The following is a 26,444-nucleotide window of genomic DNA, read 5'->3' as shown; positions in this document are numbered from 1 at the left end:
CCAAAATTAGCCCATTGAAACTGTCTTAGTTTGATTTAGGACACAAATTTTGTGATCAGAGACTACATCAGCTCTCAAATAGGAATGGATCCTCATTCCTTTTATTAAATCAATGAAGAAATCACATCTATAGGTAACTGTGGTCTATGTGATGTCAGGGTTCTTACAACCCCTGGTGATGCCTGTTGCAAATCCATATATTCTATTTAACAGTTTCAAAGTCACTCCTAGGTTAAATGCAGAGTTACACACATCCCACTGGAATAAATAGTGATTTTGTGAACAAATTTCACCTCAAGGGCTAGGGGCAAACGTTCTTTCAGATTGAGTTATTTGTAGGTTTCTCCCTATTACTTCATAACATCACCTAAGGCAGCGGTCAGCAAAATATGGCTATTTTGCAAATAAAGCTTTTTGGAACACAGCCATAGCCATTCATGTGTGCATCATTCTATGGCTGCTTTCTGGCAAGACAGAGTTGAGTACTTACAGCAGAAACTTATTTACTGTTTGGCCCTTTACTGAAAATGTGTGCTGACCTCTATCCAATGGTACCTGTTGGGCCAATTAGTCATAGGATGTCATTAGGGAAGAGATGTCATGTGGCGAAGCTCAATATGGTGGGGGCGGTGTGTGTGTGTGGTGGGGAGGTGGTTGCAATGGTGCCACACAAGTGCTTGCTTCATCTCTATTTCCCATCTTTCTCTATCTAATTGTCTAACAGCTTTGTAAATACATGAGCTCTGCTAAGTCAAGTCCATGTGATTTTACCCGGGAGATCAGACTAAAACAAAATCTGGTCAGTTAGTGGCATTCAAAACAAATTCATTCATTTGACAGAGTATGTACTATGTACAAGGTACCAGGGATATAATGGTGAACAGACTTTGTACTGCACTCACAGAGCTAACATCCAGTGGGGGAGGCAGAAATTCTTTAGATAATAATATACATCTAAGTAAAATCGCTACTGTAATCACTGGTCTAAGAAGGAGCTTGTAGTGCTGAGAGAGTTTATAATATGGTTATGAAGTCTGGGAGGACTTCTCAAGGAAGTGTCACCAAAACTATGGGCTGAATGGGAGGGGTTCACTGAGTGAAGAGCAGAGGGAAACGGCCCAAGCAGAGAGCACAGCACAAGAGAAGGCCTAAGGGGTGAGAGCGAGATGGTGAGTGTAAGTGACTAATATAAGGCCAGCACATTTGGAACAGAAAGAATGCAGAAGGGAGGGGCACAAGGTAAAACTGTGGGCCAAACCAAGCAGGGCCTTGGATTCCTCTTAATGAGTTTTGAGTTATTCTAAGGGCATAGTTAAACCCCGTAATCCCTGGGTGACAGTATTTCCCCTTCCAACCACTACTGTCTCCATGATCGGTTTTTCTTTCTTTCTTCTCTTTTTACTCTCTTTCCTTCCTTCCTTCTTTCTTTCTTTCCTTCCTTCCTTCTTTTCCTTTCCTTTTCTTTTCTTCATTCTTTTTTTCTTTTCTTTTCCCCTCCCTCCCTCTCTCTCATTCCTTCCTCCCTCCCTTCCTTCTTTCCTTTTTTCTTTTCTTTCTCTCTTATCCTGAGCCAAATACACAGCTGTTTTCAACATTCACTAAGTCTTCATTACCATATTCAACAAACAAAACACAAAAAGGAAAACATGATGGCAAAGAATTTACTGTGCAGCTTTTTCTAAACATATTAAACATGTATAAAAACAATCGAGTGGCTGCCTCCATTCCTCTTTCTGTCTGGAGAGGTGAATATTGGGAATGATGAGTAGGGAGGAATATTCATACAGCCATGGGCCAGTTCCTGTTGGGAATAGTACACTTTAAAACTTCAATTATACTATCTTATCTGATGAATACCGTTTTGAAGCTGAAAGGGAAGGAAAGTCACCAGGAGAGACTAGTGAAAATAGAAGGTAATATAGAAAAGTGAAAAAAATCCCAGGAATAGGACATGTGAATCATGGCCCGGCCACTTATTAACTTTGTGAACTTTGGCAAGTTACTTAACTTTTCTGAGTTCTTTTTTCCCTACCTATAAAAATGAGAATAATCAAGCATCCATCACAGCATTGTTATGAGAAATAAATGAGATACTGTAAAAGATTTTAAGATCTGTAGGAGTTCTGATATAATTTTCTTCCTTTTCCAATAATATGGTCTATTTCTGATATATAAGCATGGACACAGAGAAACCAGGAAAAGTCAAGAGAAGATATAGATAAGGAAGTAAATGTAGAAAATGTCTTATCTGCAGTTATAGTAGGTGGCTCCTGGTACTTTGTAAACTTTATTGACTTTTGTTCTCTAACCTAATGGTTCAAAGTCACTAACACCTTAAAATGAACTTATCCCCACTCCTCCTAAGCAGGTAGCAAAAATACATAAGATCAAAGGTAGAGATGTATCTTTGATTATGGAATCAAAGCTTATTCTGGATAATAATTAATGACATTTGATAATATTTATAAATTAAAAAACAGCAGCAATACAACAGCTTGGCCTAATACCTCCCTAACACACAAACACATACACACACACACACACACACACACACACACACACACACACACCTAATTAAGAATGTCTTTGGTAGACACTGTGACTGATTTTAAGGGAAAGATTAGCAATATCAATGGAAAGAATACTTTCTACAGATAAGTCTCATTCTGAATCTCAGAATTTAGAAGACTAAAAAGTAATATTATACTTTAGACATAGAATGGCTAAAAGAACCACTACAAATGTTTTACTATGCCACTCTAATCACCTTTGAAGTGTGTTATACCTTTTTAATTAGGAAATTATAAGATAAGTATCATGCACTTCTTTGTACCTCTTAGGAAAACATTAAGTACTCCGAAACACAGCCATGTTAGTGCTCTGAGAAGGAGCCCAAGGTTACTAAAAGTTTGTTTTTTCTTCTTTCAACTGATAAAAGGTACTGAGATTGAAGTCTCCTGTTGAAGGTGGCAGTATAGGTGGAAACATAGGCGCCTGGCTTCCCCAAGTGAAGAATCGAACCACACTATACAGCTGACCTTTTAGACAGAGCCAAGAAACAAAAATCTAAAGTATATTTAAACATTTAAGAAAGAAGCCAATTGCCTATTATGAAGGGTTTTATTTAAATTTAGCTTATTAAAAACAAAGCAAATCACACGAATATATCAAAATAAAATTTGGGCAAACAAGTTTCTTTGTGGGCCGAGCCTTGCCATTTTTAGAACCAGGAGGTTACAAGGGCAAGTTTTTCTTTAGTTATAACCTAAGCATAAATCACTTTGGCTACTTGTTCATAGTTTTTTGGGAACTCTCCCCAGCTTTCACATTTAGGAAATTTTCCAGGTTTTTTGAAATTTACTAACCAAAAGTTATAATATCATGTGACATTCAACTAACAGCAGTGTGCTAAGGAAATAAAATGGCTGAAGAATTCTGGACATATCTTGAAAGAACTGGCCACATTTTAAAGACTACGCAGCTATGAAAAAAAGGGCCCTCATAGAATGGTTGTGTCCTTGGCTGTACAAGGAGGGTATCTAATCTCTACATGCCTGATGGGAAGGAGCTGGGCAAACCCATCTGAAGGCTCTTCCAACCCTGATAATGTTTTATGATTCTAAGACTCTCTTTTCTAAACAAATTTGGTTCTTCTCTTCATGTCCTAAATCATGTACCATTTTACTTTTTGGTACACTGTTTGGTAACCATGTTTTTAACACATAAAATACTGTTTTTTTGGTAACGAGAAAGTATTGAAATGATCACACATTCACTCTAGAGATCAGACATGAAATGCTATTGCTTTAGAAGGAAAAATAATTTCTTATCTTACCACCACTATTATCTAGACAGCTTTGCTTTTCATTGTGATTGAAATATACTCCCCAGGTCTGATTCTCATCTTTTGAATTCAAGTCTACATGATGAAGTAATCTGTAAATATAATACCAGTCTCTTCCATGAAGGGAAAAAATCATGCAAATAATTGTCCTTCCACTGTTAAAGATGAATTACTTGGACACATATTCTAATTCTATTTCGTTTCTAAATTCTGAACTTTCAGGGCCTAATAAGGCGGTCTGTGGTCTACCCCAGTAGTTTCCAATGCCTTCTATTTTTCTTTTTACCTTCTTAAAAATGTTCAAAACAATTTTATGTTTTTAATTTGGTAAGGGGAAAAGAATTTATGGGGGAGGTAGAATAATTGTGAGTTGTGATTAAAAAATGCAGAGGCCACAATCATGACTTTAAGAAAATAAATAGATATTTTTTTCTGAGGCAAGGACAGTTCTCATGGCTTCCTGCCAGTTTTGTAAAGTCCAGACAAGTGGTTAAGGTTCCTTGTTAGCTCTGGGTCCCTTCTGGTTCTATAGTGAAGGCCGCTAAGGTGAGGTGGGCAGGGAGGCAGGAAGGACCCATAAGAGAGTGACTAACTAAATATCCAATAATAGGAGAATGATTGCATAAATAATGGCACCTCCAGGCAATGAAACACTATGCAGCCATTAAAAATCATGGTATGGAAGAATAATGACAATGGATAATATTCCCAAAATAATATGCACAATGTAACAGATACAAAGGGAGAAGAAAGTCTATAAGAAACTACACAAAAAGGTCAAAGGTAGAAATCTCAGCATGACTGAATTAAAGGTAATTTTTTTTATTCTTTGTGTGCTTGCTTCCCCGTTTTCAATGCTGAACAAAATTTGGAAAAATTTTTTTTGTTTAAAAAAGGGAAATGTTGACAGAAATGAAGAAGAAAAGAAAACAACACTAATAAAGCACTCATAGCAGAAGGCAGGAAAATGTTAGCATCTGTGCAACGAGCGCCTGTACCCTTCTGATGGAGAAAATGCCTATGCTTGGCAATCGGTATTTTGTATTATAGAAAACCAGCAAATCTCTACTTTGAAAACTATAGCCAACACATTGGAAGCAGCAGCCTCTATTAAAGGCTAAAAATAAGAATACTCTGGATCTAGGCCTCAACATGTAGACACTACCAAGTTAAACTATAATAATTTCTTATACCTGAAAGTAATTATGGTTTCTATGGTACTGAAGAGAGTGGGTTACAGGCATAAAGTCTCTAATAACACTAATAAAAAAATGCATCCTTTATATTTTCAGATCAACAGTCTATTAGGCCAAATGCCTTCAGCCTATTCTTCAGCTGCAACTGCCTCAACAGGGCAATTCTGATCTAGACATGAGACCATCTGTATCAGGAAACATACCACTGAAATGTTCAATAATAAAAAAACAAAAACAGGAGTCTTGTGTCGGGCTACTACGAAGACCTTTGGACATTGTTTATGCACCCTTCTTAGGATGAGAACTCCTTTTCTATAACAAAAACTTTTCTAATTCTCCACTGATAGTTGTAGCTTTTCCTATTCATTGTTGAGAGAAGACAATCACAAAAGCCTGTAACAAATTCAGAAAACTTTCAAGTAGCTTGTAAGTTATTAATCACAACAGTACCCATTGCTGTTCTGGAGACACATCACATACTCAATTTCTCACGCTTTTGCTATATGGATCAGAGGGCCCCTTTAACAACTCTGAAAGCTCCCAGGGATTCTGGGCTCCCAGGATGAGAACCACTATCATAAAGCATAAACCCTGTAATAGACCAAGACCATAATTTCAAAAAGTTTATCTTTTCATTGGTCATCACTAGAAATACATCTATCAACCATTTGCATTCATACACTTACAAAAGAAATACACAATTTTATGGTAAGCTGCTAGGCAGAGGATATGAAAACAGCCATGAATGAGTCACACACTGTGGGCACCAAAGTGTGTGTGGCACTTCTGGGCTGAGGGGTTTCTCCTATTGTCTCTGTGACAAGAGGTTTAGCATAAGAAGTAGGGATGTGAGACCCCTGATGGATTGGGGGGGTCCTTTTAAAAAAAATATGGAATAAAGTTGCCTTCTCTTTCCTTATAAAGCCTTCCTGTGTCAAGAGGCTGCCCGCCCCCACTCCCAGCAAAAACAGTGGCGGCCCCTTAAATGCCAAAAGAATAATCGTCTGGGTTTTGCATGCTGAAATTGACTTGGCAAGCTCTCTACCTTGCAAAGAATACAAAGAGCTTAGTCTAGTCTGCGTGTAAAGGCTTCACAATCATTACCAAAACATCCAAAGCAACATGCTTAAGGGAGGGTAATGATTCTTTGTTTCTTCCCTTAATTGTAAACTTCTGACATCCATTTATTTACTTATAGCTCCTAGCAGCAGCCACCCTCCTTGGTCAACACACGCTCTTGGCTGCCCTGGGGCTGCCCTGGGTGCTTTCTAACAAAGGGCTGTATGGAACCACACAGAGGGCACAACCCCTATGCTCAATCTATTCTCAGTCCACAGACTCCCAAGTGTCTGAGGTCCAGATCGATGCAATAGAGCTGGAAAGTGGTCTGGGTAAGCTACCTCCCCTCTTTTAAGAGCACAGGGAAAGTACGCCTTTGTAGAGATGAGTGGAACTTTGGAAAAGGCCTGGTCAGCCCTTCTTACAGGCAGCCATGAGGAGAAAACTTTTGTCATTTTGAAGAATCTAGGACTTGACCCAAACTCACAGAATCTAGCTAGAGCCACACTAGCCACGGCAAGAGTTTATCCTTCTGTGTGTGGTTTCCTTGTTGCTTTTTGACTTAAGCAAACCTGGTTTATAACAACTCCTTCCCTACTGCCTCTGGGCTGAATAATGGAGAGCAGTGAAGAGCCTGAATTTAATTTGCACAATGCCTTAATTTCAGATTTGACCAAACCTATGCATTTTTTTCTTTCTTCCTGGGGATCTCTCTGTGTGCTATTCTCTTCTCACCACTTCATGATTCAGGTCTTTGGGTTGAAAGAGCACGGGCCACCTCGACTTCGCTGATGTGGTAAAAGCTATGCCATAACTGCTGAGGAGATGTCTCATCCTACTGTACACACAGATCATTACTCCCAATGAGAAGGAATTCAGGCATTAGAAAATAGGTTTGCAAAGACTGGGTGGGCTCTGAAGCCAGTTGGAATTCCTGCTCTGCCATTTACCAGCTCTGTGGCTTGGGGCAAACTGACTTAATCTCTTTAGGTTTAGGTTACTTTAACCCATAAAGGGCAGATTAATTGTGATAATCTGCCTCTTAGTTGTTTTCAGTACTAAAGGAAATAGTGCATGTAAAGTCCCTTAGCACGGTGCCTGCAGACAGTAAGTTTTGTGTTGCTGTTGTGTTAGAGAAGGAGTTTTAAAGTCTTGTTTGGTGGAAGAGACAGGCCAGTGAGAGCCTGGACGAGTATACCCCTCTGAATCAGCAGCATTCGTTTGGAACACAATTGTTTGGAACAATTCTAGCCAGTTTAGACCAAGAAGTCACTTCATGTCAAGTCCCTCCAAATTGGCAGGATCATAGTTCCCTATCACCCCTCTGCTAAACAACAGGCACCAGTTCTTGGCCAAATCGCAGTTTCTTCAGTTTGCCAATCACCATCTCAGGCACAAAGTAATACGTACTCTTAAAATACTTGTTTAGCACTGACTAAAAGAACTCCCTTCGATGAGGTAGGGCTGAGTAATGTACTCTACTCATGATGCTAAAAATCCATTAGTTATTTTCTTATCTCATTTGATGTCCCAAGAGGGAAGGTATGTCTGCTGAACCAAGAGATAAAGTTGTATCATTATGACATCTCCACCAGGATGAGCTATGAGTTCCTGTCATGTGCCAGGTACTGGGCACAGCACTTTATACATATGATCTCTAATCCTCCCAACAACCCTGTAAGACACTGAGCCCTGAAGAAATGAAGTAACTTGACCCAAACTGGACAGCAAATAGTGAGGGAGGCAGGACTGTAACTCAGCCAGGCTAGCTCCAGAACCTGTGCTCCTTCCCTTGCTGTATGCCATGCTGTTTCTTACTGCTTTGCTTACCTTTGGATTCTAGAAAACAGACTGAAGTTCCAGAACACCAGAAATTTAACATGTAACCAAAGTAGATGGAATATTAAAAACAAAAGCCCTGAGTTATAAATCCAAATATGTAATTTTGTCAAAGGTTTTACCTTATGAAGCTTACTCTGAAAGGTGTCATGGCTGATACATTTTAGAAATGCCTTCAAAATTCCTTCAAAGGCCACACACAAAAGCCAATCCCATTATTTTAAGGTCATAATTGGTTCTTTTGACCAAACACAATATTCGCTGACCCAGACTCTAATTTGATTCACTAGATTTGGTTCCAAGGAAGTTTTCCTTGTTGTTCGGAAATCAAATTCACCTTTAAAGAACCAGGCTTTGCCACGGCTGAGGGACATTTCAAAGCAGATGACTGCAAAAGTGAAGTTCCAAAATTGTTCTACGCCGTGGCAATGTTGTTAAAATGAGGTCACAGCAGTTCTATGCTCCTTGAAATCATTTTCTGTCTTGGCTCTTGGAACACAGCTCACTCTCCTGTTTCTCTGATTCTGCCAGACATCCAGACATTGGTGCTTCTTCCTTCTTTCCCTCCCCTTCCTCACTGTACTCCTTTTCTTTTAAGAAAACCACTTCTTAAAATGTTTACGTATCCAGTACTATGTTCCTGGTATTTTCTTTTAAATATTTTATTATGAACATTTCCAAATAGTAAAAAGCAGAAAGAAGAATAAAATCCATGTACCCATCACCCATCTTTAGCAACCTTCAATATTTTGCCATACTTATTTCATATCTACCTCCAACTTTACTTTTTCTGGAGTATTTAAAAGTAAATCCCAGGATAGCATATCATTTCACACTTAAATACTTCATTGTGCACTAAGAAAAATAAAAAGGACATTCTTTCACAATAAACACAATGCTATTAACACATCTAACAAGATGAACAATAACTTCTTAATATCATATCATCTAATATATAGTCCACATTCAAATTTCTTTTGCCTTTTCTCACACCTCATGGATAATCACACCAGCAGTTATCTAGACAACCTTTCATTGCCTTGTTGATAAACTTCAAGGTTTTATCTCATTCATCCCTTTTCCTCTTCTGAAAAACACCTCACAAATGTGAAAATACAATAGATAAATCAAGCAATGTTTTTTCTAAATTTTTAAAATTTATCATTACATACTACAAATATTTTCCTACATTATTAAATATTCTTTGAAAACTTGACTTTTATTGGCTGTATAATTGGCTATAGAATATGTGCACAGATATTCTGTAATCCATTTAATTATTCCCTATTATTTCTTGGACACTTGGTTGTTTCATTTTCCCTATTATAAACAGCCCTGTGATAAGCAACCTGACGCACACCCACAGTTTACCTTTCTACCCTTATCTTTCACTACTGAACAGTTCCTTTCCTTCAGCATAGAGATATTTGATATTCCCCACATACTGTGTTTTTCATCCACCTAAAGAGTGATTCAGACACTCTTTTTCATTGTCCAAGAACCAGCTTACCTCTGAGGTGTCTTCGTTAAGTCCCTTTGGCAGAGTTCGTCGTTCCCTCTCAAACGTTCCAAAGTACTTTCTGTATTGAACACTACTTATAGTGTTTCCTAGTATTTTGTATTTAGTCATGAACCTATATTCCTACCACTCTAAGCTGTGAGTTTCTCAAACCTCAGTTTTTTCATTTGTAAAATGAGGAAGAATCATACTAACTCTATGTGTCTAAATTTAAAAAAAAAAAGACATAAAGAATAGAAAGCATCAATTGCATTATTTGCATATAACAGAAGTTTTACAAAAAGTTAGTTTCCTTCTCTTCCCCTAAAAAGAGAAAGTGTAAATGTCTTAGACTAAATTTACATACCTGGAGGGCAAGGAGTTATTAAACTTGCCCCCATGAAAGTTTAGACCTTCCTTAGTTAGAGGAAGATAAACTGAGTACATCTGAGAGGCCAGAAAAGGGGAAGCCAAATGGCTCAGAGGTCCAGGGTTGCCCAGGGGCTTTATGGGCTGCAACATTTTCTCTGCAACACCCAATCTCTTTATTCTAGTCACAGTTCCTTAGATAAAAGAGGAAAAATGAAAGATGTCATGTTGGAATCTAAAGATGGGAACTCTTGACCTCCTCTGAGTCTCCTGTTCACCTCTGAGCTCTTTATTATGCTGAGTTGGCCTAGCTAAGAGGAGGCCTGAAAGGCATGCAGGGTGACCTATTGTTACTGAAGGGTGAAGAAGATGGTTGAGAAAGATAATAAAAATTTGTAGGACACTTTGGGTACTCTGAAAAGTACATTTTTATCTTTTAGGATTTATGTTTTTCTAAAGCTGGAAGAAGTAGGGGTTGGCCTATGAACAAGGAGTGTTGCAATGGAAAAGCAACAGGGCTGTAGGCAAAAGACCTGCCTTCTGGTGCTGGCTCCGGGTGCGACCATAGGCACATCAGTTCACCTCGCTGGGCCTTGGTTACAGTATAAGGGGATTAGACAAAACTGGCTCTAAGGCCTGAATGAACAAAAATTCAAAGAGAATAGAAAGGTTAAGTGACTGGCTCAATATTACTGTACATCTAAGAAAAAACAGAGTAAATTTGGAAGAAATATGGAAAGTGATGTAGTTGAAAACTGTTAAAAAGTCATATGATTTTCAAGAGCTCTGATCTAAGGCTGGCAGTGTGGCATTTAAAAATGCATTTAAAACTAACTTGCACTATATGAAAATTATTTTTTTTTCCTGCTCTATTCCACAAAGATCTGGAAAACATTCTCAGCCCTGTTTCAACCTTAAATGAGAAAAGAATCTTTAAAGAGTCACTGATTTGTAATGGAAAACTTGGATAAATCAACTATTTATACTCTGCGATTTTTATATTTCTTTTTGTCCTTTCTTCACAACACATAGCTAAGAAAAGCCATGATGTAAGTCTGCTCTATTAGACTTCATCAGCAGGCTGTTTATTCTGTATCTACAGCCCAGCAGCTTCTCTGACTGCAGCACTTAGGGAACAAGAAACCAAAGAACACTTCCAAACTAGAGTGTGAGTGTCCATTAGTTTAGCATGAACATGGAGAGAAAGAAGTCAGAATAGCGAGATTTTCATCTCTAGTCCAATGTTTGTTTATTAGCTAGAGTTATTTAAGCTTCCTGAATCTCAAATTCCTCATCTGCAAAACAGGGGGAATAATTACCCGTCTACTGATGCATCAAGCAACATACACATAAAAGGTATCATTACAATCATTTACCTGATAAGCTAAACTGGAAGAAGCCTTCATTAAATGCCTACTATCAAATTCCTGAATCTATACTTAAAATTCCAACCAAGATCCAAAAACAGACAAACTGCTAAGACCTTCCCTGAGTATATACTCTCAAAATTCACTGCTTTAGTTGTGTTTATTATCTGAGAAATTGTGCTCAACTGCTTGCATTTCTTTAAGAAAGACCCCTGCCTACCTAATGAAGAGTGGGTCTAGTGTGTATATGAGTTTGTGTGTTGGGTGAGGGAGACTGAAACTAGGTGGCATGAGGAATGGATGAAGAAATTGAATGTTTTAATTGGAACAAAGAAGAATAGAGTCCTTTCTGTTAACGCACTACACAGTGGCAAGAACAGTAGCTTTTGCGTGATTTAGCTCTAGAGGCAGAAACAGGATAAATGAATTGAAGTTCCTGGGAGCTGGATTTTAGCTCACAACAAGGAAGCACTTTCGGACACTTACAGCTGTATAACAACTGAGCAGGTGACGGTGGAAAATAGTGAGTGCCTGGTACTGTGGGGGCTGGATGAGATGACTATGGCGCTTCCTTCAAAAGCTCACATTTGACTCTTTTCTTCCTGTGACTTTGACTTTTAGGATTCAGAATCCTTGGACATATGGACCTGAATCACACATTCCCTACTTTCCATTCCCTATTCTTAAGCCACGTTCAGGCCCTACAAGGAAAAATACTATTAAGGAAATGTTTCAGTGATTTTTACTGAAAATGGGAGAAAAAGATAAAGGGGGCCAATTGCTAAATTAGGTTATCTGGTTTCCAATTTGTCTTTTTTTAGCCATCAGATAGCTTTACTGCAGCTGGCTGAATTTAGTGTCTTCAAATGTGGGTGACCAGGGCAATAGAAGGAAACTTTTTTTTTTTTTTGAGAGACCAAATTAAATACCCAACAGGATTTTTTCCCCTAATCTGGCCATGCAAGCACAACCTGGCTGTTCTGCAACTGAGCACTATTAACATCTATTTATAGTTAGTATTTTCATAGATGAATCACATTTACCATAAGTCAGTTAATATTAAAGGGCCCAACCAGCTCTACCGAGAACCCCATAATCTTACTACATCTCTTTCCATTCCCCCTTCAGGGAACTAAGTTTAGCTTACATGGTTCCATGTAAAGATAGGGGAAAATGCAATGGAAATGTAAAGCTAGTAGACAGCCTGCTCCTTAAACTCAGCAAAGTATAGGATGTTAAATACATTCAAACTTAAAGCCTTGGATCACTCCCAGCTTTGTCCCGTGGCAGTGAGTGTCCTACAGTTAGCACAGACGCACTCTGCATTATGTAGTCTTCTGGCTTTCAAAACAATTCACACCTAAACTTTCCCGCCAAACCAAGTTTAAATGACACAGCCTTAACAAAAAGTCACATGCTTAAAAACAGGACTAAAGATGGTTATGGGTGCTGTCAAATAAAAGAGCAGTGTAGTGGATATTCAATTCAGCTCATTTTATGCGTGTAAGGGTGTGTATGAAGGAGGCTAGGGGTGAGGGATAGCAGGTTAGGGTATATATGACCAAAGTTTTCAAAATTCAGTGAAATTAAACAGAGATTTCTAGTAAGTTGTGTGGATCTAAAATCTCTTCCCCACCCAGCACACAGGAGTGCACAGATGTGCACACATACACATATTCTCTGAACTTTTTGTAGGCACAAGTACTGCCCTGAAATTGATATTAATTTCTTTGTCTTTGATAAATCTCTATGAGCATCTCCACCCTTAATTCGTCTTTAACCAAGCCCTTTCCTACAGTTTTTTTCATTTACTTCAGGCTAAAACTCTTTAAGATAATATACATGAAGCACTTAAAACAATGTCTGGCATGTGGTAAGAGGTCTATACACAGTTACTTCAGTAGATTCTCAATACCCTTTTTAAAAATTTCTAGCCAGTGGTTCACAGATGAATCATCTTTACCATGAGGCAGCTCCTACTCAGAGCCAACCAGCTTTGCTGAGGACTGCATGATTCAATCACTCAATAAATCCCTGCTGCGGTCCAGCTCTGTTGGACACGGGGACACAGACAAGAATAACAGGGGTCCTGTGCTCACAGAGTGTGAGCAATAAGCCCATTAGCAAGTACCACTATCTCCATTTTACATTTGAAGGCTTGGCAAGGTCCAAGGCCACAGATCTAACATGATGGCATTGTGATTTAAGCCCGGTGCTTTCTGATTCCATAATCTCATACTCTTTCTATTAGGACAAGTCTCCTGCCACTTCAAGATGCCAGCAAAATGGTGGAGAAAAGCACATTAAAGTTTAAGAATAACTAGGAATTCAAATAGAGTTTCTGCACATAAGTAGTATACGAAAACAAAATATCTTTACTGAATAGATCAATTGCCTAAAGGTCAGGGGTTTGTGAATTTTTGTTATTCAGATTTTTGTATAATTCTGGGTACTCAGAATTCAGCAAATGGAACATTGGTCCAAATAAGAAAATAAGCTAGTTAAAACAAAATTGCCTTGCATAATATCTGACATAGTAGATGCTTCATAAATGTTTGTTCAACAAATTAATGTTAAACCAGGATTTTTCCTTTACTATATAATAATATGTCTTCTTAAAAGACCTAAGTATTAATAGATATAGCATAGTGATTTAGTGGGCTCTGGAGCCGGACTGCCCAAGTTAGGACCTGACTCCATAACTTTTTATTAGTACGACCTTTGGAAGTTATTTAACAGCTCCAAGCCTCACTTTCCTCCTCTGCCAAATGGGAGATTTAATTATTGAACATTTTTTGTGAGGATTAAGTGGTTAATGAAAGGAAAGCATTTAGAATGGACTTATATGTGGTAAATAACAAATGTTAGCTATCATTATTACTATTATTTTCTTCTCGAATTGGAGTAGTTTTGATTGGCTACCTCAATATCATATTAAATGACTAAGGCGACAAATTATTTCTTTTATTGAGGCTTTTCCAAATTACCTAATACAAACAAAATGTCCTCGTCACATATCCCTTCCACAATTAAAATACAAAAATAAATAGGTATATGAAGACTAAAATTAATTTAAACGGTACAAAATTTTGTAGAATAAGCAATTTTTGATATACAAGATTAATAAAAAATGATTCAAAAAATTTAACTTTTATAATAAGGAGTTGGCTAGGGGTGTGTACGTTGGGGGGTGATGATGAGTATAATAGGCCTCTATTTACATTTGGCCATTTCCTGTAACTAAATTAAGCAAATAATTGTAAATTATCTTCTAGTCCTTCTCTTGCATGAACACATCCCTACCAAGATCCACCATGGTTTTAACCAGCCTTAAACCCAAGACAAACTGAAGGAGGTCACTCCATTCGAAAACAAAGCAGAATCCACTTCTCACCGCCAACTGCACTGTATTTGTATCCATAGATACAAGACAACAGAGAATCACACAATTCTAAAGCGGGAAATCCCGGGACCTCAGAGATCATCTAGTCTCTGGCCCTAACTCTGCTGTCAGGGGATCCGTTAGGGGGTGAAGAACAGGGTAGAGGTCAAGGGAAAGAATCCCTGGTCCTCGTTCCATCCTGAATGACCTAATGGGGCCAACCTAGCCCAACATCCTCATTTTATAAGGGACAACCCAGTGCCTGGCTAATTAAAGGCAGAGCTGGGATCAGAGGCCAGGTTTCCTGATTCCCAGTCTACACTCCTGGATACCATCATTCATTCCATGGCTCTGACAGTCACGGACAACAATGCATTAGGCTGTGTTAAACTGACGACTAAGCAGATTTTCTCCTTGCAAAGCCATCAGGTATTATGCCAGCACTTTATGAAAACAGTAAGGCATCATTAGTTGGTATAAACAAAAGCAACTTTCTATGCCTTTTTTTTTTTTCTTTTGGTAACCTAAAAATCCCAAACCACTGTTGCTATTACAAAATTTTCTTTACCCCAGTATGCACCTCTGGGCCAAGCACAGATGCATTAAAAATTTGCCAAGAGAAACAATGAAGTCACTGATAATACAAAGCATGAGCATATCATGAAATTCATGTCTTTGTTTTCTTCCTCTCGATACTTAATTACTTCTCATTACTGATCATTTTGTGGTTGTTGGCAGAGGGGCAAGGAAATTCCACCACTGTAAACATGTGGAGACACACACTCCTCAGCAGACCAGAAGTCTGCACACGACGGGTCTGTTCACAAATCCAATGTGAACGCCGCTTCATTAATCAGCAAGAATGTTGATGCTACTCTACCTCCAGCCCCCAAAGAGAATTGGTGGTCTCATTTTAAAAAGAATAACAAACACAGTATAAAAATGTTTTAAGTCACTCCTTTTGTACACTTATAAATATCGCCACTGGCAAATGACCTATGTTCTCCTCTCAGATTTTACCTAACCCAATTTAACAGTGAGGTGAGGAAGGCAGGGTATGTACAGAGCTTCATTCAGTCTTCTGCTGCAGCTCAGGGCTGCCCTAAGCTAACAGGGCACTACTTATGAGCAATGCTTAGCAAACTGCCCTTGTAAATAGAAACTTTATCTTGGTATTCTGGAAGGCATACCTTAGATAAAATTGATGAGGGCAGAGGAATCCTTATTGATTAGCAGCAGAATACAAGTTGTTTCTTATCAGTAGGCTGCTGCTCCACATAAGAATATGTGGGTAAGGGGAAAGCATAGGAATGCATCATAGATATCATAAAAAAATAAAAATAAAAAAAAAACAACGAACTACCTTATATACATCTAGGATACTAAAAAAAAGTAAAGCACTGAATATATTTTGCCCCCTTTTAACCAGACTTTTATTAGATTTTCATAGAAATCTGAATCTGTAGGTGTGGTGGACTTTTTCAAAGATGGCTTCCCATTCCTCTTCAATGTGACTTTGCAACATCTCAAGGTGGAATCTATTTCTCCAGTCTTGAATCTGAGTTAACCTTGTGATGTTCTTTTACGAATAAAATGAGACCCCGGAGTTTCAATTCTCATACTCTTGGAATGTTGCCCTGAGACTACCATGTGGGGAAGCCCAGTGTAGCCTGCTGGAGGAGAGGCGTCCACATGGAGCAGAGACGAGATGACCCAGCTGAGGCTCTCCTAGCCCAACTAGCCAACAGCCAAATATGTGAGAGAGTCCATTTTAGAACATCCAGCCTTAGCATGGTTGTAAGAAGGCTGATGCTGTCGAGTAATCCACAGAATTCTGAACCACTGTTGTTTAGCCTCCATCCAAGTTTTAGGGTGGTTTGTTAAACAGTACTATATACCTGAGACAGTCCACGCACAAGGTAAAACGAAGAAATCAGTCACCCTATTGAACGCCCACTATGTATAGAGTACCAGGTCAGATATATCATCCAAAACATGAATGGAGATTAAAAATATCAGAAGACATGGATGGCCCTGTCATTCATGTGTGAAAATAAATAAAGCAGCATATAATATTCACCTGTTTAAAATATATCTAATTTATGTAATAACTTTCCATTATTTACATAGCCCAGAGCAAGGGTATTCCTGGGTATTCAAGAAAATACAATGGGGTGGGGAAAGATAATTAGAAATCCTATTTATATTTATCATTTTTTCTTTTTCTTTTTGAATATATTTTCATAAGGAACATGATATTTAATATGGTATACATGAACACTTTTTATAAATAAATAAATATAATGGGTTATTTCCCAATTATATTTCCCACACATCTCCAACCTCCCATCCCTATACAAAAATATACCTTCTATGTCTTTGCTTTTCTCAAATAAATGTACTTTCTTGGCTACATAGGGAGGAGCCAGAGACAACTACTACCACAGATCACTGTTTATCTGTACTGTATTTATTTATAAATAGCCTTCAGCAAGGCTATGAGTATTTTTCAGATGGGGTGTCTTTACCAGTATATGCATTTGTCTTAAGCAGTAAGGCATAATGGCATTATGGTATGATTTTTAAGACTATGGGTTCTGGAGCTAGGTTACCTGGATGGACTCAAATCCCAGTTTGCCACTTAGCTGTGCAACCTTCAGTAACTTACCTGTGCTGCCATTTCTTCTGTAAAGTAGAGACAATAATATTCCCTACCTCACAGGGTTGTTGTGAGACTTGAATGAGTTAATAGATGTAAAATGCTTAGAAGAATGCTTGGTATGTTGTAAGTAGTAAGTATTAACTGTCATCATGGTTACCACTACTACCACCTTTCTTCCCAATATCTAATGAAGTAAATAAATGTGTGATGGACGGAAGTGAGAGAGAGTATAAGTTGTAGAGAAAACACATTATGTGACTTGTTAGTATTTTGAAAGTAAATGTTTTAAATTTCTCCAGAAGGATACTGTAACTTTAAGGCAAGGTGTCTCACTAGTATCAGTTGACAGTTGGTTTGTTACTGACAAATAAAACAAAAAAATAATAAACATCTAAGACAATAAATATCTTCAAGTTCTGCTTTTGCAGTCTGATTAAGGTGAGGCTATAAAAGAATTCTCAGCTGAAAGTTAATACTGGGGTTATCAAAAAAAAAAAAAAGCTAATAAGTCTGTTTGGTGGTCCAACACTAGTATTATCCACTGCAGCTTCATGAAACCTGGTCAATCGATTACAGTGGATGTCTACTGCAACCACTTCGATGAAATATTGAGGATGCTTGTGATTAAGTAGTCGAGATTGGTCAATAGAGACAGCCCATTCATCTTGCAAGACAACACTCAATCACATGTCATACAAACAATGCTGCTCAAACTACAGAAGCTGGACTTGGAAACTCTCTGTTATCTGTCGTATTTACCAGACCTTGCACCAATTGATTACCACTTCTTCCAGGCTTTGGACCACTTCTTACAAGGGAAAATATTGAATCCTCAACAAGCTGTGAAAAACGCCTTTCGAGATTTCATCACTGCTTGCTTTCCAGGCTGCTGGCATAAACAAGCTACTGTTAAGATGGCAAAACTGTGTTGAAAGTTTAGGTGCATACTTTGATTAATTGTACTGCTTCTTGTTTGAAATATAATAAACTACACTTTTGATTTGAAATCAGACATTGCATATTTAATGACCTAATATAAATTAAAAGTAAGGCACTAGTGATAAAAGTTTCATGATTTGTAGTGACAGAGAGCAAAATTAATAATATGCTTGTATGTTATTAGAGTCAACTATAAGCTCAATTGATATTTTCTCTTCTAGTTAGAAACCCTGAAAGTCAAATAATTTTTCTTCCTATTATAAATTAATTTGGATAATTATATAATAAGATATGGAGTTCATGTGTCCCTAAAATATTAAGTTTATTTTATATTGTTTCCATAATGGCCAACTACTTTAGGCAATAGTGTCTCTGCTTTGAAGATGAGGGTCCTAAATATAAATCCTTAATTTATCCAAGGATAGATCTAGAGTTTTTGCAGAATGTCAGGAATACAGCCGGGACCAAGCCTTCATTCCTTTAATACTAGACTTTGCCTTCATAACAAAATAACCCAAAGTGCTCTGAAGCAGTAATTCTGACACTTCTATCCTAATGCACCAAAGGCTAAAAAATTAAAATAAAACAAAACAACTACAAAAAAATCCCAACAACTTTCAAAAGAAACACTATAATGTGAATGTGAAGAAAGAAAGAACAATTAGCAAATTTGCCATTTTATAATTATTTTAAGTGCGTCTTAATTTAAGTAAGCACTTAGGCCTTGGTTGGAGGTATGACCTGGGTCCCTGAGGTGGAATGCTTGGTGGATGAAGTTCAAACACAGTCTGTTTACCCGTGGACATAAGTGGCCTTAATCAAAGCAGAACACATTTTTTAAAATGTTGACTTTAAAAGCAGAAATGTAAATAAGACTGTGATTTATGAATCTACTAATACCCTTCTCTGCTGTAGACATCAAAAAAGATTGAGTTTTGGGCTGTGGTAAATATAACAAGAATGTAGACTTGTTAAAGTAGTAATAGGTATTCTTATTAAAACTGCACTTCCATTAAGAGTTACAAATTGTCTTCCCTTCTTCCAGGCCTTAAAGAATGCGTTCCAGAAGTAGTGAAACCGAGGGCTCAGCCCAAAAGCGATTTCCAAGACGTATGAAAGACTACAGTTTCCAAGAGTCTGAGGACATGAAGCACAGACAGAAAGACAAATACCCCACCAGCAAGTCAGATGAAATCCTTCCATGTCCCAAGTCAGAGAAGCTACACGGTGGTAACGGCCACCAAGCAGAAGACCTCTCAAGAGATGACCTGTTATTTCTCCTCAGCATTCTGGAGGGAGAACTGCAGGTCAGCTGGGTTGGGGTTATCCCCATCATGCTTCAAGGTGAAGGCTGCTTGTGAATCTGGTGTGCCTGTTGCCACAGAAATAGGTGTCTGTGGTTCGTACTTGTGTGTACATGAAAGCAAAGCATCAGTATACGTACACAGAATTCCCTTCTCCCAACTCAAAGCTCAATTAATCACATCTGCAAGGGCTGTCATTATGACATACGACTGGCATGCATGTTGTGAAAGGTCACTTCCTCTGCCATGCTGCTCAGGAGCTTCAGTGCATAGGCACATGTCAGTAGTATCAATGCCAGACGACTTTTGGATTGGTTTAAACAACAATAGGTGCTTTTGTACCTCATGTGAACTGGCTCCTAGACTTGTTCTGGTATTATTAACTTATATAAAAATCTAAAAACAGCTGCTACATATGTAGAAGAATCTTATTTCCTACCCCCTGAAAACCCAGATGCCAGTACATTGAGGGGTATCATGTTATTGGCTTGTCAAATACAGTAAAAAATGTAGTCCCCCGAGTTGTACAGCAATCACTTTTTAAAACATTATTAATGTGTAATTAGATTGTAAGAAGGGTGAAGGGACATAGCTTTAATACCTTTTCCAAAGGTGCTATAACCAAATATGATTCATTTATATTTGAAAGAGAAGAGAAAACACTGTCAACTATCTCACAAATCACTTGCTAAGACTGCTGGTAGATAAAGCAGGCTTTCTAAAATACCTTTTGTTCCTACAGGCTCGAGATGAAGTCATAGGTATTTTAAAGGCTGAAAAAATGGACTTGGCTTTGCTGGAAGCTCAGTACGGGTTTGTCACTCCAAAAAAGGTGTTAGAAGCTCTCCAGAGAGATGCTTTTCAAGTGAAATCTGCCCCTTGGCAGGAGGACATCTATGAGAAACCAATGAATGAGGTATGTACCACATCAGGAGTGTGCACCTGGGAGGCCGAAGAAGCTCACCAGCCAGCCAAGCACTAGGCCTGGCAAATGAGCATGACCTATAACTCCTTTTTGATGCTTTACAGTTTTACTTTCCAATGCATTTAAGACCTACCCAAAGTAGATAAATACTATAAGTTCTACAGGAAAGAAAAGGGGAATTAATCATAGACAGGATACTTCCACTAGGTTTATTTATTTTTTTATTTTTTGATTATTTTTCATTTCTTTCTTTTTCTTTTTTTTTGTTTTGTTTTTTGAAAGTACATATTCATAGGTTTATTTCTTGACATCAAACTGAAACCTACCAAATGCAAGAGAATCCCCCCTTCACACACAAAGAGTCTTTACTTTTGGGGACTTGAAGACTATCCAGGCTATAATAAAAAACAGATAAAGTTTACCATAGAGGTTAATGTCTTTGAAAATGCTGAGGTATTATGTCATAGAAATTTTGAGCATGAATGAAAGTGATCTGAAGAGCTGTTTAAGAAATAGAGCTTTAAAAGCATGTATTTTAGATGAGTACATACCCTCTTTTTCCTTCACAAGTTTAATGACAGCAAAGACCTTCCCCCACCAAGTGTGCCCAGCAATTACAGTGCAGAGGTGGGCAGTCCCAACATGGTCAGCACTGCACAAAGATGCAGTACTGCTTGCTGTTTTATTTGCTGACATTTCTGTAACTCTTTGGTATCCTTATTTTATTCTTCTATTTTCCTCTGAGACCTCAGTGGAAAATTTCATAATTTTTCATTTTTATAAAAAGTAAACTACTAGGCATATGAGTTAAGGATGGAGAATGAAAGCAAGTGTCACACAAATTTCTCCCACATAAGCTCTGGCAACCAATCTCAGGACTGACCTCTAATGTCCTTGCTATTCTCGACTTTGGTGCCTCATGAGAGAAGAGTACTGTCTTGCCAAATTGTGAAGTAGTTTGGTCATGTGGATCTGCTTCTCTGAGGGGTGAGGATGAGACCACCCAAAGTCTGTTGACTTGTGTTTTAATCCAAATTTTAAACAAAAAGAGCCCAAGCTGCATTCAAGTTAATAGTGTTAAAATTATATCCTGGCCCCCAACGTATCAACTGTGAAACAGCATCAAGCACAAATTCCCCAAACCCTGTGAGCTCAAATGCAAATTAATGATCACTGAACATATCCCTAACAAAACTCTCCAGATGGCGTAACCCCTTAACACTTCAGAGAGAAATGAAACAGAATGATTCCAAACTTATATTGAAATCAGTAGGAAAAATTTTAGTTAAAAAATAATTCTATTGTGCACATGCAAAATTGGAAATACCCTGACTCTTTGCAAATGCTTGTAATACTAAGTTTGCAAAGTACCCCTGAAAGTTACCCATAATCTGGCTCTACTTTACAAATCCAACTTTCTTTGATTACTCCTCCAAAAGATACTCTTATACCCTCCCAACCCCTCAAATTTCTACCTCCATGATTTGCCAATTTTCCTCTTTCCCTCTACTTTTCCCTTACAGGTTTCTTTCTTCTCAGTTGTCTATCCAGTTCCTTGAAGCCCACAGAACTTTACCTACACAACCCAGTTGTCTATCCTTTTCCTCTATCTAGGAAATAATACATGAGACGGGGACACCCAGAAAATAAACAGTAAAGGGTAATTCTGACTAGTAGTCCCTAGATTGGGCTACAGAAAAGGAAACGAGAGAGAGCAGTCAGTGTTCCCACTAAGACCAGCCTTGGCTGTACCCCTAATCACATTAGGATAAGCACCTGCATGCTAAAAAGCTATTCTTCCTTTGCCTTCCCCCATCTTGAAGTGTTAACAGCATCTCCTCCCTTTTATTTTCCTCATAATTTTTTTTTTGAAAAAGTCTAAAAAATCTCAATCATGTCTAGGTTAAACTAGAGGGAATTTATCTAATTCTTAACGCAAAATAACTTAGAAAAACAAACTGCTCTCAGTTACATGACCTGGTAGGAACACTGAATTAAGATGAAAAGCTAGTGGAGGCCTGAGAGCTGGAACAAAGGCTGGGGCTGGGGCTGGAGCTGGAGGTGTGGTCAAGAGGGAGGAAACAGGCGAGAACTCCCAGACAGTTTCAAACTCCAGTCTTTTCCAACCTAGGGTTCTAAATTAGAACTTACCGTAAAAAAAGATATTTGAGTTAATGGTCTAAGGCTGCAGTTCCCAACCCCTGGGCCATGGACGGGGTACCAGGTGTTGGCCTGTTAGGAATCAGGCCGCACAGCAAGAGATGAGTGGTGGGCTAGTGAGGGAATCTTCATCTGTATTTACAGCTGGTCTCTATCGCTCACATCACTGCCTGAGCTCTGTCTTCACCCCTTTCCTGCCAAAAACTGTCTTCTGTGAAACTGGTCTCTGGTGCCAAAAAGGTTGGGGACCACTGGTCCAAGGTATTCTTAATTCTTTCAAAAAACATATCATAGAAAATATAACAAATCAGGAAAATCAGGAAAGCCAAGATCCAGAGGACGAGTAGGGATTAGTTAGGTAGAACATAAAGGAATTCCATTTTTAGCAATATTGTGGACTATATATCATAAAATCGTATCACTAAACAATACATTAAAATATTAGATGAAATATAAAAAACATTATTCAACTGCATGGATGAGCTTATATGGAAGAAAGAGAAATCCTGAAACCAGGAACTAAAAGAGAAATTTTCATAGACTAATTAGCTTCTGGCTTCACATATTTTGAATGTTTCTTCTCTATAATGCAAATTTCCAGTGCTGGGACCCAACGGACATATTTATTTTGCAATATAACCTCTGACCTTTCACCTTTATTTGACAATGGCTGGGTGATATGGGACAGTGGCCAGTAAAGGTAATACTGTAAACCTTTTCTATACCAAGATGGCCAGAGCTATATATGGAAGTGACTGTGAACCACATAATATATTGCTCTAAAGGTTCACTGAACTTTAGTAGGACTCCCAAAATGTTCATAGCCTTTCCAAAACTACCTAACGTGAAAAGAAAGTAAAAATGGAAAAAAGACAAAAGTCAAAACTGATTATAATTAAAATATTTCACTTTTGCAAATTTTACAAAACATATGAGGAGGTGAACACATTGCTGGGGTCCTCACAAGGCTTTGGAACATGCCTATGTAAGGGAAGAACCCTGAAACTTAAGCTTTGTTAGCTTCATGGCAAATCCTCCTCCTCTCTCTTTCTGTGTGTGTGCATATGTGTGCATTCTTAGAAGGGGAAAACTTGGCGATGTTTGTAGGCACAGTCTGAAGGGACAGAGGTAGGATCAAAGACATAAGAAAGAGAGGATGATAGGCAGAATAAGGGCTTCAAGGAAACAAAAGGGGATGCAGAAAAAAAAGTATATTCAAGTGAAGAGATTAAGAATATAGAAGGATAGAGGAAAATTGTGAGTAGCAGACGTAGAAGAAAAAAGAGCATTCACATTTGACAGACTCCTCTCAGTTCAATAGGAAATAAGAATAAGAAGGTAATGATGTGTCCAGGCCTAGTACATAAGAGAATAGCGTGGGCTTCAAACAGGTACCTTGAGGAAAGAGAAGGGGTGCTGAACAGGCATAAAGAAAAGAGTCACATAGCTAAAAGGGTCTAGCAAAATCAGAAAATCACCCAGAATGCTACCAAGAATGAGTGTGGAAAGGAACATTATTGGAAGATTGCTCTGAAGCTCAGCAGATGACCAAATTAAGAATGGGAGAAGACTATCACCACTGAGAGTGAGGATCAAACAAGGAAGGGCTTTCAGAAGATCCGGCAGTGGCAGTGCAGAGCCATGAGAACCATGCCCCGGTTTCCAGAGTGTGAGGTTCTGAGGCAAGGAGAAAACAAGCAGTTTCTATTTCAGGATTCCAGTCCACCATGGAAAACCCGGTTTTTGTACAGACAAGGAAGAAGGGGCACTTTACCAATAGCATATTTGGTTACCTTTGACCTACTAAAAAGGCCAAACAATTTCTCTGCTCTCTGAATTAATTTATCCCTACCATTATATTCAGGGTAACCAAAAGAAAGACAATCAAAGAAAAAGACAATTTACAAAATGCCAATGGAAAAGAATAACCAAAGCCATAGTGCACAAAGAAGATCAAACCTAAGTCAGAGTGGTCTATGACTTGGGGTATATCAAAACAAAGGTCATTATTCTTTTCTAAACAAATATTAAGCAACCAAAAGCAAAAAGATAGAAAACTTCTTTGTTCTTCATTCCCTCTGACCATGGAAAGATTACCAAAAATCCAACCTCAGGAGGAGGTGAATCCATGACCACCTAAGTGGTTTCCCTCGGGATATCTACAAAGAGCTCCTCATTTCCTTGGCGGCCTCACTCTTCATGGGCTTTGGAGTCCTCTTCCTGCTGTTCTTGGTTGGCATCTACATATGAGCTCCAAAGGGGACCAATTAGTTAGCTTCACTGGGTCCCTACATTTGAAAATTAATTTTTTTACTATTGCTGGAAGCATGCTACCTACTGTTCACAATAAAGGCAGATATGTGACCAAAAAAACAAACAAAAAAAGATCTTGAGCCACTTTTGCTTTAATTGGTCTCCCTCTCTCCTTTTTTTTTTTTTCTTTTCCTTGCTTGCTTGGTTTTCAAATCTGGAAACACATACTGAGTACCTATCATACGTAAGGTACTCCATTAGATGTCAAGAATTTAAGAAAAATAGGAAGTGGGTAGGCCCTGCCCTCAGTGAGTTCATAGTCTAGAAGGGGAGACAAACACATAAATCAGGCACAGAGTGATTACTTTATAACAAAGGTTAAGAATGGTGCTGTGAAAACCAGAAAGGACGTGGTGCTTACATTTGGTGACATTCACTCTACATACCAACATAAAATTGACTATCTATCTATCTATCATCTATCAATTTTTTATGTTTTTTGAGAGAAGGTCTTGCTCTGTTACCCAGGCCAGAGTCAAGTGGCATGATCATAGCTCATCGCAGCCTTGAATTCTTGGGCTTAAGCAATCCTCTTGCTTCAGCCTCCCAAGTAGCTAGGATTATAGGCACACACTACCATTCCTGGCTAATTTTTCTTATTTCTTGTAGGGACAGGGTCTTGCTATGCTGCCCAGGCTGCGCTCAAACTCCTGCCCTCAAGCAATCCTCCTGCCTGGGCCTCCCAAGGTGCTGAGATTACAGGATCACCCCGCTTGCCCAGCCTATCTATTTTAATGGAAAAACCTTAATGCATAACAAAATGCAAAACAGACCAAGGGACCCAAGAGGCAGATGCTGGTAGAGAGCACTACAGGGTGGCGGGAGACAGAGGAGGTCAGCTAGGGCAGCTGTAGAACCAAATATTGTGCAAGGATCTCACTTCTTATCATTCCTTTAATACAGTTTCTCTGGAGAGAGAAGTAAGAGTGTCAGAAAGGGGATATGTAGAAATTGTTCTGATACCCCCAGGGGCACAGATTGTTCTCTCTAGAAAAATTTGATAACAATAAAAGACTACCCAAAAGTATCAATTGACAAGAGTAATGATAAACGCTAAACAAGGAGATCAAAAACCCACTGCTGAATTAATTCATCAAAAGAGGGACATTTCTTTTTTTTTTTATTTCAGCATATCACGGGGGTACAAATGTTTAGGTTATATATATTGCCTTTGCCCCACCACCACATGTACTCACCATCAAATTGGTAAAAGAGGGACATTTCTAAAAGAGTGAAAGATGGCAATATTATGAACAATTTACAGGTAACAGACTATAAATGTATTTTTTTTCTGTAGTTGGACAAAGTCGTGGAAAAACATAAAGAATCTCACAGACGGATCCTGGAACAGCTTTTAATGGCAGAAAAGTCCCATAGGCAAACCATAGTGGAGTTAGAGGAAGAAAAGAGAAAACATAAAGAATATATGGAGAAGAGTGATGAATTCATAAGTTTACTAGAACAGGAATGTGAAAGGTAAGGCTGCTCTGTGTTAAACAATGACCCATTCTGCAACCTATTACTAATCTCTCACTATGGGCTGGTTACTGTACCAGGTGTCAGGGATGCAAGAATGAATAGGACACA

At 38.4% G+C, this 26,444-nt stretch overlaps 2 protein-coding genes across 2 annotated transcripts in view; one reads left to right on the top strand and one right to left on the bottom strand.

Annotated features, from left to right (window-relative positions):
* The window catches only part of CMSS1 (cms1 ribosomal small subunit homolog (yeast)), a 358,453-nt gene that overhangs the window by 214,063 nt on the left and 117,946 nt on the right, over window positions 1-26,444 (bottom strand). The window lies entirely within an intron of this gene.
* The window catches only part of FILIP1L (filamin A interacting protein 1-like), a 255,196-nt gene that overhangs the window by 153,213 nt on the left and 75,539 nt on the right, over window positions 1-26,444 (top strand). The window contains exons 2-4 of the mRNA XM_012652855.1: window positions 19,201-19,462; window positions 20,202-20,375; window positions 26,155-26,333. Coding sequence (XP_012508309.1) covers window positions 19,211-19,462; window positions 20,202-20,375; window positions 26,155-26,333 — 605 coding nt within the window. The 5' untranslated portion in view covers window positions 19,201-19,210. The remainder of the gene's footprint in view (window positions 1-19,200; window positions 19,463-20,201; window positions 20,376-26,154; window positions 26,334-26,444) is intronic.

The sequence above is a fragment of the Propithecus coquereli genome, unplaced genomic scaffold (genome assembly GCF_000956105.1).
Source record: "Propithecus coquereli isolate 6110/MARCELLA unplaced genomic scaffold, Pcoq_1.0 Scaffold40, whole genome shotgun sequence".
In the NCBI taxonomy this organism is placed as follows: domain Eukaryota; kingdom Metazoa; phylum Chordata; class Mammalia; order Primates; family Indriidae; genus Propithecus; species Propithecus coquereli.
The sequence above is the reverse complement of the archived record's forward strand: the minus strand, read 5'-3'. Positions and strand labels throughout refer to the sequence as shown.